This window comes from Anas platyrhynchos, chromosome 1 (genome assembly GCF_047663525.1).
Source record: "Anas platyrhynchos isolate ZD024472 breed Pekin duck chromosome 1, IASCAAS_PekinDuck_T2T, whole genome shotgun sequence".
NCBI classification, from domain to species: domain Eukaryota; kingdom Metazoa; phylum Chordata; class Aves; order Anseriformes; family Anatidae; genus Anas; species Anas platyrhynchos.
The window spans coordinates 162,056,000-162,068,157 of record NC_092587.1 but is presented as its reverse complement, the minus strand read 5'-3'; the positions used below and the strand labels follow the sequence as shown (position 1 = coordinate 162,068,157).

General features: G+C 34.2%; 1 protein-coding gene across 3 annotated transcripts in view; it reads right to left on the bottom strand.

Moving 5' to 3' along the window:
- RBM26 (RNA binding motif protein 26) overlaps nucleotides 1-12,158 on the bottom strand; it is a 51,245-nt gene that overhangs the window by 17,182 nt on the left and 21,905 nt on the right. For 2 of the 3 annotated variants that reach the window (XM_027442930.3, XM_038181562.2), the window contains exons 10-15: nucleotides 11,365-11,476; nucleotides 10,478-10,637; nucleotides 8,978-9,142; nucleotides 6,104-6,235; nucleotides 4,983-5,054; nucleotides 1,798-1,926 (exon numbers count right to left, since the gene is read on the bottom strand). In XM_027442930.3, the coding sequence (XP_027298731.1) occupies nucleotides 1,798-1,926; nucleotides 4,983-5,054; nucleotides 6,104-6,235; nucleotides 8,978-9,142; nucleotides 10,478-10,637; nucleotides 11,365-11,476 (770 nt within the window). The remainder of the gene's footprint in view (nucleotides 1-1,797; nucleotides 1,927-4,982; nucleotides 5,055-6,103; nucleotides 6,236-8,977; nucleotides 9,143-10,477; nucleotides 10,638-11,364; nucleotides 11,477-12,158) is intronic. The other variant, XM_038181614.2, reaches the window with a different exon arrangement.

Genomic DNA, 12,158 nt, shown 5'->3' with positions numbered 1-12,158 from the left:
AAGCTACTGTAAATCAAGTCCATCAATTAAACACACTCTCCAGTATAGTTCCAGGCCAGAAAAAAAAAATCAAAAACGTTCTATTTTCTAAAATTAAAATGTTATCCACAGAAAATCATCTCTTTTATGTCTGCTAAAAACAAAATCTTGGCATTCCAATAAGCAAATCATAATCAACTGAAACTGATTAATTTGTTACATATTGCACTCAGAAGGAAATGTAGGAGGAGATGACCACAGCTGCTGCACTCAGCTCTTCCTAATAATGTTTCTACAGAGAAAGCAATTGCTCTCAGATACAGAATGTAAAAGGTCTTAGGCACCAGGATAGTTGCAGAAAACAATAAAGAGCTTTAATAGTAACATATTTAACATGATAAAAGTGGTAGAAGATGATTTTGATTGCCAATCAACTTGTATCAGACTGCAAGTCAATTACCACATACAAAGTGTAAAGGCACAAAAGCCATAAAAAAAGAAATAGTAGTAAGGTTTGTACATGTCTTTCCAAATACTGGCAAATTCTGATGCATGAAATGTTAGGTTTGCAATATAATGTGCAATCGTTTTTTCACAGGGAAAGGAAAGATAAGACATGGGGATGAACGCTAAGAAAAACTAGGGTGACAAGAAGGAAGAAGGGAATGAGTCCCACAAAACCATGTTTTTCCACAAGTGCTAGCGTATCATAATTTCTGAAGACAAGAAAAGAGCACAAGAGCGCAAGAGAAATGAAGCCATCATTTAGCACGTCTTCAGTGTTTTCTCTCAAAAAAAAATAGGTGTTATGATGAGTCATTAATTTCATTCCAAGTTTTTCAGCATTTCATAAGCACTCGATTTCTTATCTTGAAAGGTAAAAGCTCTAATTCTGAAAAACATGTTTTGGGGGACAAACGTGAAATAAAATCCCCAAATTAGAAGTGATTTCTTTAAAGTCTGGACCAATGCCACAACTGACATGCAGCCACAATCTGTTATTTCAAATTTTATCAGACATTAGATATAGAAGTTGACCAACAGGCTTAGTAGTATAATGATTATACTACTCTCAACGCTTACATCTGAACCTAAATTAATATTCAACTCTTAATTTGTGATTTGAAGCCAGTGAGATAAATGTTGTCCTATATTTAGTTTTTAGGAAGGTTAAGAATAAACCTTAAAAAAAGGAGCTTTACTGGGCACTTTGAAAATTCTAAGCAAGCTATACTACCACTAAGTGACCTGTTGAAGGCCAAACACATTTTTGTTGCACTTCCTCTTCAAAATGAGAAATTCTAGTACTATGCAGAAACAAAAATGGATGCAAGAGAACTACAGTTTGGAAACAATAAAATGCAGTCATACAGTTCTCAGCTCTATCTGATGAAGAAACAATACTCGTCACTGCAAGTACAAAGTACGCTGAGGAAAAAAGGCCAGTTTAATGAGAACTACTAAGGCCAGTTCCGTCTGATAAGGCGTAAGAGAGAAGAGCAGTGACTATACTAAACTGCCTTGTCACTCACAATAGACAATTCATGCCTCAACATGGAGATTCTGTTTCCAGGAAAAAGTGCTTCGCACTTTGAACTACTAAAGAGCTTCACGTCTGCTTACACTGCCTGAACATGCATTGAAATAATAATAAAACAAATACTGAATTTTCTTGTCCTTTGAAAAAAAGTTATAGTAAATTTTATCTTGTAGCTAGTTTCATCTATGCTCTTGAGATGAATATATATAGTGCACTATCTCTAGTGGTCACAAATTCCCAATCTAGGTCCATTTTAGAAAGAAGCATATTTAATTTACCTGTTTTTTCTTCTGTGCTTCATTAGAGTCTAGCACGGAAGTGGAAACAACAGGCAAAGATTTCTGTGCTGCCTTCAAAGCAGCAGGGTTGTACACAGTTTTTGTCAAGCCAGTAGAAGTGGATAAAACCTATAGAAGGAAATCATTTTATTTTTTTTTTGCCAGTGAACTTCAGTGCTTTTTTTTTTCTTCAAAAAAAACATGACTGCTTAAAAAATGTATGTCTTTTCTTTTGTCTGTTTTGATGGTATGAATATAAAAATTTGGCATAACAATTTTATTTGGAGTTGCTGAAGTTAAACAACTTTTAAAGAGGCAGCATCACATCAAATATGCAAGAATTATAAACATCAGATTATAAATCCTTTCCATTGAGATTTCATATATATTTCCATGCTTAAAATATGTAAAATTTAAGGTATTTGAACATAATTAAGAAAACAGAAGACTGTGATTTGCCCAAGAATAACTCAAGTTTTTCTTTTTTATTTTGAAGTTTAAAATACAATTTTCCATAGCTGCATGAATTTTCTAGGCAAAATTTTAACATAATTGTAGAAACTAAGGTCCAATGTAGACAAAATAGTTCCTTTACATATGCAGCTTGTGCAAAATACAGCTTGCACAATCAACAAGAGGTAAGAGGTGTAGGGAATCGCTGAACATCATACAGGAAAGGAAAAGACTTCCATGTCTCTCTTTCCTATGTTTCTAAGGAGATACAGATATTTCTCCATGACCGAGAGCATAGTTGCCTGCTAACAACCTCTCTAACATATACTTCTCTGCAATACCTGAGAATTTGGAATGTTCTGTTTCTTATCACATTACTTGAAGTACACTTTGGTCACTTTAGTATTGAAAAACCCATGACTAACTGCTGGAGATGATATTGCCATGATCTTGCCTGCCTTGTTAGCAAATCACAACAATTATGCATTTGGTATCATCTCTGGGAGTTAAAAAATAGTTTAAATACATGGAAAATTAAAAGATGCATGCAGAGTCTACTGGTCACCATGCACTCCATAAAATAAGACACAATGCCCAACAGCAGGAGGAAAAAAAGGGACAGCCACAAAACTTTAGAAAGACAGAAAAGATTAAAAGATCAGAAGAACACTTCATATAAAAGATCTGCACTTCATTGTGCTATTGATACTATTTTTTCCCACAGATATTTTCCAGAGTAGGCAGTGCAGATGGAAAAAACAAAAAATTCAAAGCATGTTATAAAAGCTGATATAAAATTCTCTAAGCAGGCCATCAAAAAAGAGATGGAGTAATTGTATTTATTAACTTACTGAAGCACGTCAATGTATGTACATCCCTGTAGTTCCTTTTACAAAGTAGCTTTAAGACAGGCCACATCACAAAGAGAGGACTGAGTAAAGAACAAATATACTGACACATCCCTTTCGCCCTGAAATTTCCTCATGTCTGAATGAACCACACTTACTCATCTCAAATAATAAGGAGAGATGCTGCAACAGATGCACTTGCATTAACTAATACAGAAGAGCAAGAAGCAACACACTATCGGTCTTGTAAGTCTTTTAATGCTATTCAAGAGAGAACAGTGAAACTTTTCACAAGTTCATAAACTGCAAGTCCCTATCCAGATCTGAAAATGCATTACGATGACTGTTTCATCTTCATTTCCTCCTGCTCTTTGGGAGGCAAACCAACCTACTTTCTTACTGGAAAGTTCTTGCCATTCCCTGTACTTAGTCAGAAGTAGAAAAACATCTAGGAAATATCTACGCTTTTGACAATTGTAAATCTACTAATTTCTAATGGACATAGAGCACTATCAGAGCAAACTAAGCAAAGCATTGCCTTGCAAAGGGATAAGTGTTAGGTCAAAACAAGTTTCAGAACCCTAATAAAAATGCCAAAGGAAACTGCTGCTCACAATCTATCCACTGAGCAGTCCAGCAGCTTATTAAAATCAGTCTGTACTGTAAGACAACACAGTGGAAAAACCTTTTGTAGCATGAATTTACTCTTTGTAGAAAGGTGTTTCAGCATAACTCAGCTGTTGCAGAAAGAAAGTATTCCCACTTCAACTGAAGCAGACTTCCTATTTCTAAAGTAGACATTCAATATACATATAATACTATGTATCCCTGAACTACATTTTACATATTTTAATAATTTAGGGCAACAAGAATGCAATAGAACATAGCCAGGAAGCCACGATAACTATATTTAGGTAGACTGTTTGGCTTGGAAATGAGTCGAAGAGACATCTGTATTTAAAACTCAACAGTAAATAATTACTTCTGTGTGCAAAGCATAGCACTGTAACTTTGCAATGAATTTCACTATCAGCAGTAATGGATGCACTGTAAGGTAGAGGGAAATGCACTCTATCATTAATTTCAGTCAAAGCCAATTCAGAATAGAAAAGGTATATAACTAGGCAGACAAATCTTGTTACTGGGTAAAACTTGCTGCCTTTCCACAAAAAGTTGTCTCAAATGAATGTTACAAATACTGAGGAAGACCATGACCTAAGGTGCTAAACAGATTGAAAATATGCCTTATAAACTTCAGTAGTAAAGTACTGAACCTCATCAGCAACTGTTATGAAAATTTCTACTACTGGAAAAAATATGTAACTCTTAACTACCATTCAGATACAACTCTCTCCCACCTTACCTCTTAGTCCTTTCTCGTTAATTTTCACTTTCATCTTTTCCTAAGTACTACAAAATTGCAAGACCAATTAAGAAAACAAATGTTTACAGCATCACCTTTTAAGGGACACAAAAGCCTAAAAGCTTCTTGGAGATTTTTTTTGTGTGTGTGTATTTTTTTTTGTGTTACGGGTTGGTCTTTTTTGAAATAAAGACTTTAAAAAGATTCCTATCTAGTACTAACATATATATGTGTTTTTGAACTGAATTTTGGCATTGTTCTAACAACTTAGGATCCTAGAACATTTCTAATTATTTTCATGACTGAATAAATGGAATCTATCACATTAAAACAAAAAACACAGAATAGTAGCTTCTCTCCTAGCATGTTTTACACCTACTGTAATCATACAGCCATCAGCTAATCAGAGTTTCTATATACTATACTCCATAAAACTAAGCTTTAACTAATGACTGTATTCATTTCTTATGAAACAAACTGAATATAGACACAAGGGTTTTTATAATAAAAATAATTCTTACCTTTTCAGTTGCAGGAGTAACTGGCTTTGACACAAAACCCAGTCTGTCCTTCACAGATAATTTAGTCACATTCTAAGAAAACAACACAAAATTAACTTTCAGTTATGTTTAACATTATGAATACAATAACTTATGGTTTCCTGTGTAATTCCAAATGTTAGGGATTTAAAAAAAAAAAAAGATTGGCATAACAAAATCATAGATTACTGAGCAACATTAAAAGGAAAATAATATCAAAGCTGTTGAAAAATGAATTTTATATATATAGGACTTCAACAGCTAATATGCTCCTATGTGTTTTAAATGTATTAAAGAAAGATACAGCCAAATATGGAATCACAAATTATGTTGTTGCATTTTTTTTATTATTATTTTTTAAAGAAACACACAACATGCTAATAGATTATTTCCAAGACAGGCCCTTTTAAATACACTTCACTTTTTGTGTTCTACAAGCTGCTATTTACAGGCATCATTTGCAGGAAGCTGTGGTTTGAATTTAAAATCAGAAATTCAAACCTTTAGAATTTAAAAGGTGAAGCCTTCCTTCTCAGAAGGAAAACTAAAGTTGTGACACTGTTATTTATGAGAAGATACTTCCAACACAATCAAAATTTAAAGGCTATTTCATGTGTGAGTAACAGGACAGATTTTGTCATGATTTGGATTGACATTACAACTATCTTCTTCCTTAAGGGTGATGGTATGCATACTGAAAACACTTTCAGATGCTGACCATTAGTTTCAAACGGGTTGAGATGTTTAACATATATGAAATTTTAAAAGGGTAACATTTAGTTTTTTAGTAGACTTACTTTGAAATCTGAAAATTGACTTTTAGCATAACATTAATGAAACATTTTTAGAGTCTTTTGTTTTTTGAACTAAGTAAAAAGTTATGATAAAAAGAATTTAAAAAAGACATGTATCATTGCACTTAGGAAAAACTGTAATATCAGGACACCACTCAGTCAAATTAGATGCACTTAAAAGCAGTAAATGTTTATTTGCACTGTATGATTAACACAATGATTGATACATTTCTTGGCATGTATTTATACACTATGGAACCTAATACAGAAAGAAAATTCTTTTTGTTTTTTTTGGCAGATCATACATACCTGAGTGACTTCTGTATTGGCACTCTGTGCTTCTGTAGGTTCAATGTTACTTGCAGGTACTGGACCTAATCGCTCCTTGACTGATTGTTTCACTACCGGTAAGCTAGGTTGCTGAACTAAGGGTTGTATTACCTGTAACACCCCCCACCCCAAGAAAAGCACATTGTAATATCAATAACAAAAGCCTACTACATATACAGTTCAGAAAATACAGGATATTCCTGTAATGGCATTTAGATTTACACTTTCTAATCATTCAGTAGCTTCTCGCCTGACTGCAAAAATAAACGCTTAACAAGACTTGGGATGTTACTTTGACTGTGAAGTGCATACAGCTGTAACATTTATTTGGCACGTGCAGCTCACAGATCAGTCTTGGATCTGATTCCATTAATTGCGTCTAATTAGACTATCTTAATTTCCATCCAAAACTGAACTGAATAAAAACTGGCATCTGTGATTCCTTTCACAAATCAATCTTTCATCAAACACCTAGAGAATGGCAGAACACAAACTTGTATCATAAAGATTCTCATTTTTCACTCTGATATATCCCTTTTCATCTCTTATGTATTTAACTTGCACAAAAGAGAAAAAGAAGGAAGAATATGGAGACATGCACTAGTGGGACTGAGGAATCAGAAAACAGCAGCTAATCTTCAAAACTACCACTGATATACCCTGACAGCTAACGCTTCATCTTTTTTTTTTTTTTTTTTTTGACAAAAACTCTACTTAAGCAAAAAACAAAAACAAAACAAAAACAACTTACGCGTCTAAGTTTCTAAGCAAACCTGACATTGTATTTATGGGAAAAAAAAAAAACACAGAAGTGGAAGAAACCCTCAATAGGTCACCTAATCTGTTCCTCCATTCCAGAAGTCAGCTATACATAAAGCATTTGCAGTACTATAAAACACTATAGAACTATAAATGAAATACTATAAAAATTATAAAATTGAAATACTATAAAATGTAGTATAGTACTTGAAGCACTGTAATTGTAGCTATAACAATAAATATTAATTTAAATAAAAAGGAAAGTAAATATTCACACCCCCTAGAGGCTTAAGAACTAAAAATGCCTGTTTACTCATTCAACAATTTGATAACTTTTGTACTTAAGGGTAGAAGAAAATGAAAGCATTACATTTAAAACTTTAATTTCCTGTTTAAATTTTGTTACTGACCACTTGCCCCCATAGTAGACTTCAAGCTGTAGTTTCCTGACATGAGACAAAAGGTTGTTCTTTGTGAAACAGGAACCTTTAATACTGTCACCTGACCTTGGGAGGAATTCAATCTCAAACTACTCAAGTTTACATATCAAAGGTGGTATGCTGTGAAACTAACAACATAACTAAAATCCCTAAGACTATTTAACATGTTCTGCAAAATCACAAATATAAAGATCTGGTATCTGGTTGTAAATACACAGTTAATACTCCCAGGTGGATAGCATAATAGTCAAATAAACCGATGGCAGTAAGTATTCAAGCTATCCTACTCAAGAAAGGCAATGTCTGTATTCCTGCAAACTACATACTCCACTGCCCTCTTCTGGCTGATCTGATGTAAATCAAGCTTAGAAAATAATGTCAAATACCGCAGGTTCAGATCGGGGATACTTATAAATTTGAATCCAAAGTCAAACCTAAGGGATGGTAACAGGATAGTTAGTGAGGTGGGTGTCTTCACCTACAAAAATGGAGTTTTAGTAAGCAGAATATATGTTACAAAAGAAGGAGACAAATTAAACTGTTACCTAAAATGCCCTACAGCAGGACTGATCTGGAAAACTAGGTCATTTTTCTCAATGATGATGACATACACCATCAAGAAAAGGGAAGGATTTAAAAACCTGGAGCAACAGTTGAAATAACCTCCAATACTGGTTATTATATCAGCACATATAAATACAAGAATATTTCTTCTACGAAGTCTTTGTCATGTTTTCTAAGAATAAAACGTTCCACAGTAACAACAAATCTGATCAGGGAGGATACATAAGTATTTAGTGGGAACTGCTATGCCGGAAGCTAACTGATAAAACTCTCTATCCAATAACCTACATGACTTGGGAGAATCCAAGCACCTTTTTGTGTTTCAGTGGAACCATGAGGCCTGCTAAAAAATCCAATTTAGCTTGCCACAGTCTATGAACTTAAGCTCCGTAACAGTAGTTACTGTTTCATATTCTTAAAAATTTGCCAATGATACTCTACAATGCACTTTACAACAACCAACAGGTGCTCCAAAAATGTAAAATGTCCCCTTCTGTTCCCCCCAAATTAGGGTAATGTAGCTCTTCCTCTTATAGTGGAATTTGCACTTCCTCTCCCTCTATACATGTGTGTGTGTATGTGTGTGTTTATGCGCATAAACATATTTATCTTTGGATAAAGCCAACTCTGCTGCAATCTTCTATAGCAGTATGCAAGCCCAGTAGGAAAGGACAAAGACAGCTAGAAAAAGCAGCACCTTTTGGAAGAAAATGGAAGTCTTCTTTCAAGAAAATGACCATAAACACATACAACTGTCTTATGATCACCAGAAGGAAAAAAAAAAAAGTAGTTAAAGCAAAACAGAAGTTATTCAAGCAGATGGTAGCATCAAGATAATGGAGCGTAATTCCCCAGAAGTCAGAGAAGAACTTTCATTTAGTATCTTCGGTCCTACCATGCTATCAACTCTTGAACCTTGTACATGAAGTAAAAAAAATCTACAATTACGGAGTAACTTTTGGAAAGGAATGACATCAAATATTCCTTATTTCAAAAATATTTAGTTTTCTTTCTATAAACATTTAAAAGCAATGTTTAAAAGAACATATTTTACATAAAGCTCTAGATAGAATAGACTTAGATCCTCTACCTTCTGTGTGGTAGTTTGTATTTGTGGTGCACTGCCTTCTCGATGCCAATAAACTTTGATAAAGCGATTATTTAATACTGCTTCTGTACTTGATATAGCTTTCTTTGCTTCTTCATGTGTGGCAAACTGAATAAGGGCACCTTCTGGATCACCTTGATATGCAACCTAAGATTTAAAACAAAAACAGAACTTACTCTATGTAGTATTTTCATCTGTGTCACAGCTACTACAAAACCAACAGTTTCAGAACCTTATGATTTAAAATCGGTACGGATCAGTAGATTAGTATTTCCCATTCATGATTCTGTTTGAAAAGCTTGGTGTCAAGAAGCAACCTTGAGATTAAGTTAATCAACTTTAATAGTTAAAAACCACTAAAGTAAAATTCATAAATAGCAAAACAGGATTTCTAATTGCAAATATGCGTAGCTCTTCGAAAGACAAGAGGAAGCATCACTGAAATAAAGGCAACTACTATAAACAAACACAGGAGTTGATTAATAAATTCCCTATCTAATATCAGAGCTAAATAACAAAGTTCATTTTGGTTTTCCTCCTTTGGATACAAACATATTACCTTAGAAATCTTCAAAGAACAAAATTACACCTTTTGGAAGATAAGCACAGTTTATAATCTCTGTTCCCCCTCTTCTCACTCCTTTCTTAATGGCTTAAGAAACATTTAAGAGCAATTAAGATAAATTTCAATTCTCTCAGTGTTTAGATGGCAACAGAACATTCATTCTCTACTGTGTCAGTGCACAAGAAATACTCCATAACATCTCTTCATTCCATCTCGCATGGCAAACAGGAAGGCATACATGAAAACACTAGTATCTGGAATTTTTTGTTGCTGATAATGAAGCACGATGAAAAAATCAGGCTGAGTAACTTACATGCTAGGTACGAAATATTGACATTGCACACAGCCTTCAATATGTAATACAGCAATCAAGCTTAACTTACTTTTAGCTCTTTGCATCTCTTTTGTACCTTTCTCTAATTGTTTGCTTATTTCTGTTTATAAATAACTGTTTTTAAAAAAGTGGGTCACTCAGATGTACTAGGAAGTAAGCGTAAGGGATAAACCACCACTATTATGGAACTGGTAAGTAATCATATAAATGGGGACTGTTTTCTAGATGAGAAACAATTTTCTGTATTTACAATTCACCTCAAAAAAAATAGAGGGTTTATAACACAAGATCCAGAGATGTGGAAAGGTCAGAAGAAAAAAAAATCAACAATTTTAAATGTTTTAAATAAATTGTTGAAAAATCTCATCTATTTTTTTCCAAATCTAATCAAGGACTGAAACATTGAATTTCTGCTTCTTCAAACAACAATTTCATTGAAAATAAGGGATCATGTTTAAGAAACAGGTTAGGAAAACAGTAAGAGGAGTTTCAGGAAACCAATTGCAAGGCACACCGCATTCTTTTAGTAATTACCTCCAGTATTAAGCCAAAACCTACTTGCCTTCTCTTTGTTATGTCTTACCTGCAAGTTGACTAAGTTTCCAAATTTACTGAAGTGCTCATTAAGTTTGCTGATATTGTTAAGTTCTGGTGGAACTTTCCTCAATTCAAGTTTTGTATTTTCATTTCCAAATTGCATTTTCTTCTGAAAACCTGGACTGTTTGTTCTGTTAAAATTTTGCCTGCAACAAATGAAAAACAAGCCAGAAATCCATAGCAAGCTAGCAAACAAAGTTAAATTTTATTCTCACAGACAGGATTGTGTGTATCACACAGAAAGATTGGCAGACAAAAAAAACAAAGCATACATTTTTAGGAAAGTGTTGAAGAGGAGTGTGACACACAGGCACCATACCTACAGTTTCACCCACCCATACTCTCACCATACCTCAAAGCATAAATCTCTAAGATAACTGACAGAGCATAAATCTCTAAAATAATCTGCTTGTGTAGAACTTCTCAACTTAATCACCCCACCAACATCTCAAGTACCTACTATTTCAAAGCAGTCCCAGTAGTGTCTTAAAATCCCTTCCAACTTTTTGTCACCCCAGGTATATCCGGACACTAAGCAACACACTCCGCATTTTATGCCAGTAACACAACTGGCAACTGGATCAAAACTGGCGACGATAAAATTAAAAACTAGTCCAGTCAACCCTGATAAGTATCACACTGCAGGTCATTGTTTCTTAGTTACTTTCAGCTTTCCATGACTGGATCACAGTATCACCCAAAGCAACTCTAGCTATCTCTAATAGAGCCTTTGAGTCACCTCTGTATTATATTTCAATACAGTCAGCTTAGTCATACTTTAACTTGCTTGCAATTTATATACTTCTCAGATCAGAGAAAAGAGCTCAACTGAACTGCAACCATTAAGCCAACCTTGTGTTAATGATCACTCACTTGTCAAACCAAGTCTTCTTTGTAGGAACTCCACTATCCCCTGCACCAATTGTTCTTTTCCTGGATTCAGCATCTACCACTATTCTCATACTGCTTTTATTAGGAGGTTTTTCTGTAAACAGATGAAAAAGTTCTATGTTAATTTTTGCATTTTCTGTGCATTTGACTGCAACACATTATTCTGCTCACAATGAATTTGCACTTAAAAATGTAACTGTTTATTCTGAAATGACCTTCTTCAATCAAACTGGATCAAATTTTGAATGCAGACTTCTCTGCTTAATCTTAACTATCAACAAATGCTGTGATCAATAAAAACAGCTAATAGCTTTCATTTTGTCACAGTAACATCATATAAAAGGAAAACAAAATAAGTGTGACAGAAGGCTTCTGCCTCAAAGTGACTACGCTCATTCATTCACAAAGTCACATGGAATATTCTGAAGTTCACACCATTTTTGTTAACACTTCCATTGTACCATTAAACGGCACACACAAAAATGCTGATGATAGGAAAGGTATGGTGCTCCAGAGCACTGACACTTAGGAGCAAGACAGAGGGGAGGAAGGGAAGGAAGGGAAGGCACTGTCTCTTGTTGAAGAACAGAACCATACCGCTGAAGAACAGAAACATACTCCTTATGGAAAACACATCAGCAAAAACATAAGATTAAATGCAACTACGTACCAATTCAAGTAAACCCACAGTCAAAAAAAAAAACAACAATTTTTATTTCTCTTCTCATTTTGTATACTGCTACTTCTCAGGGCTATGGGAACTATGAGGTTAAGAT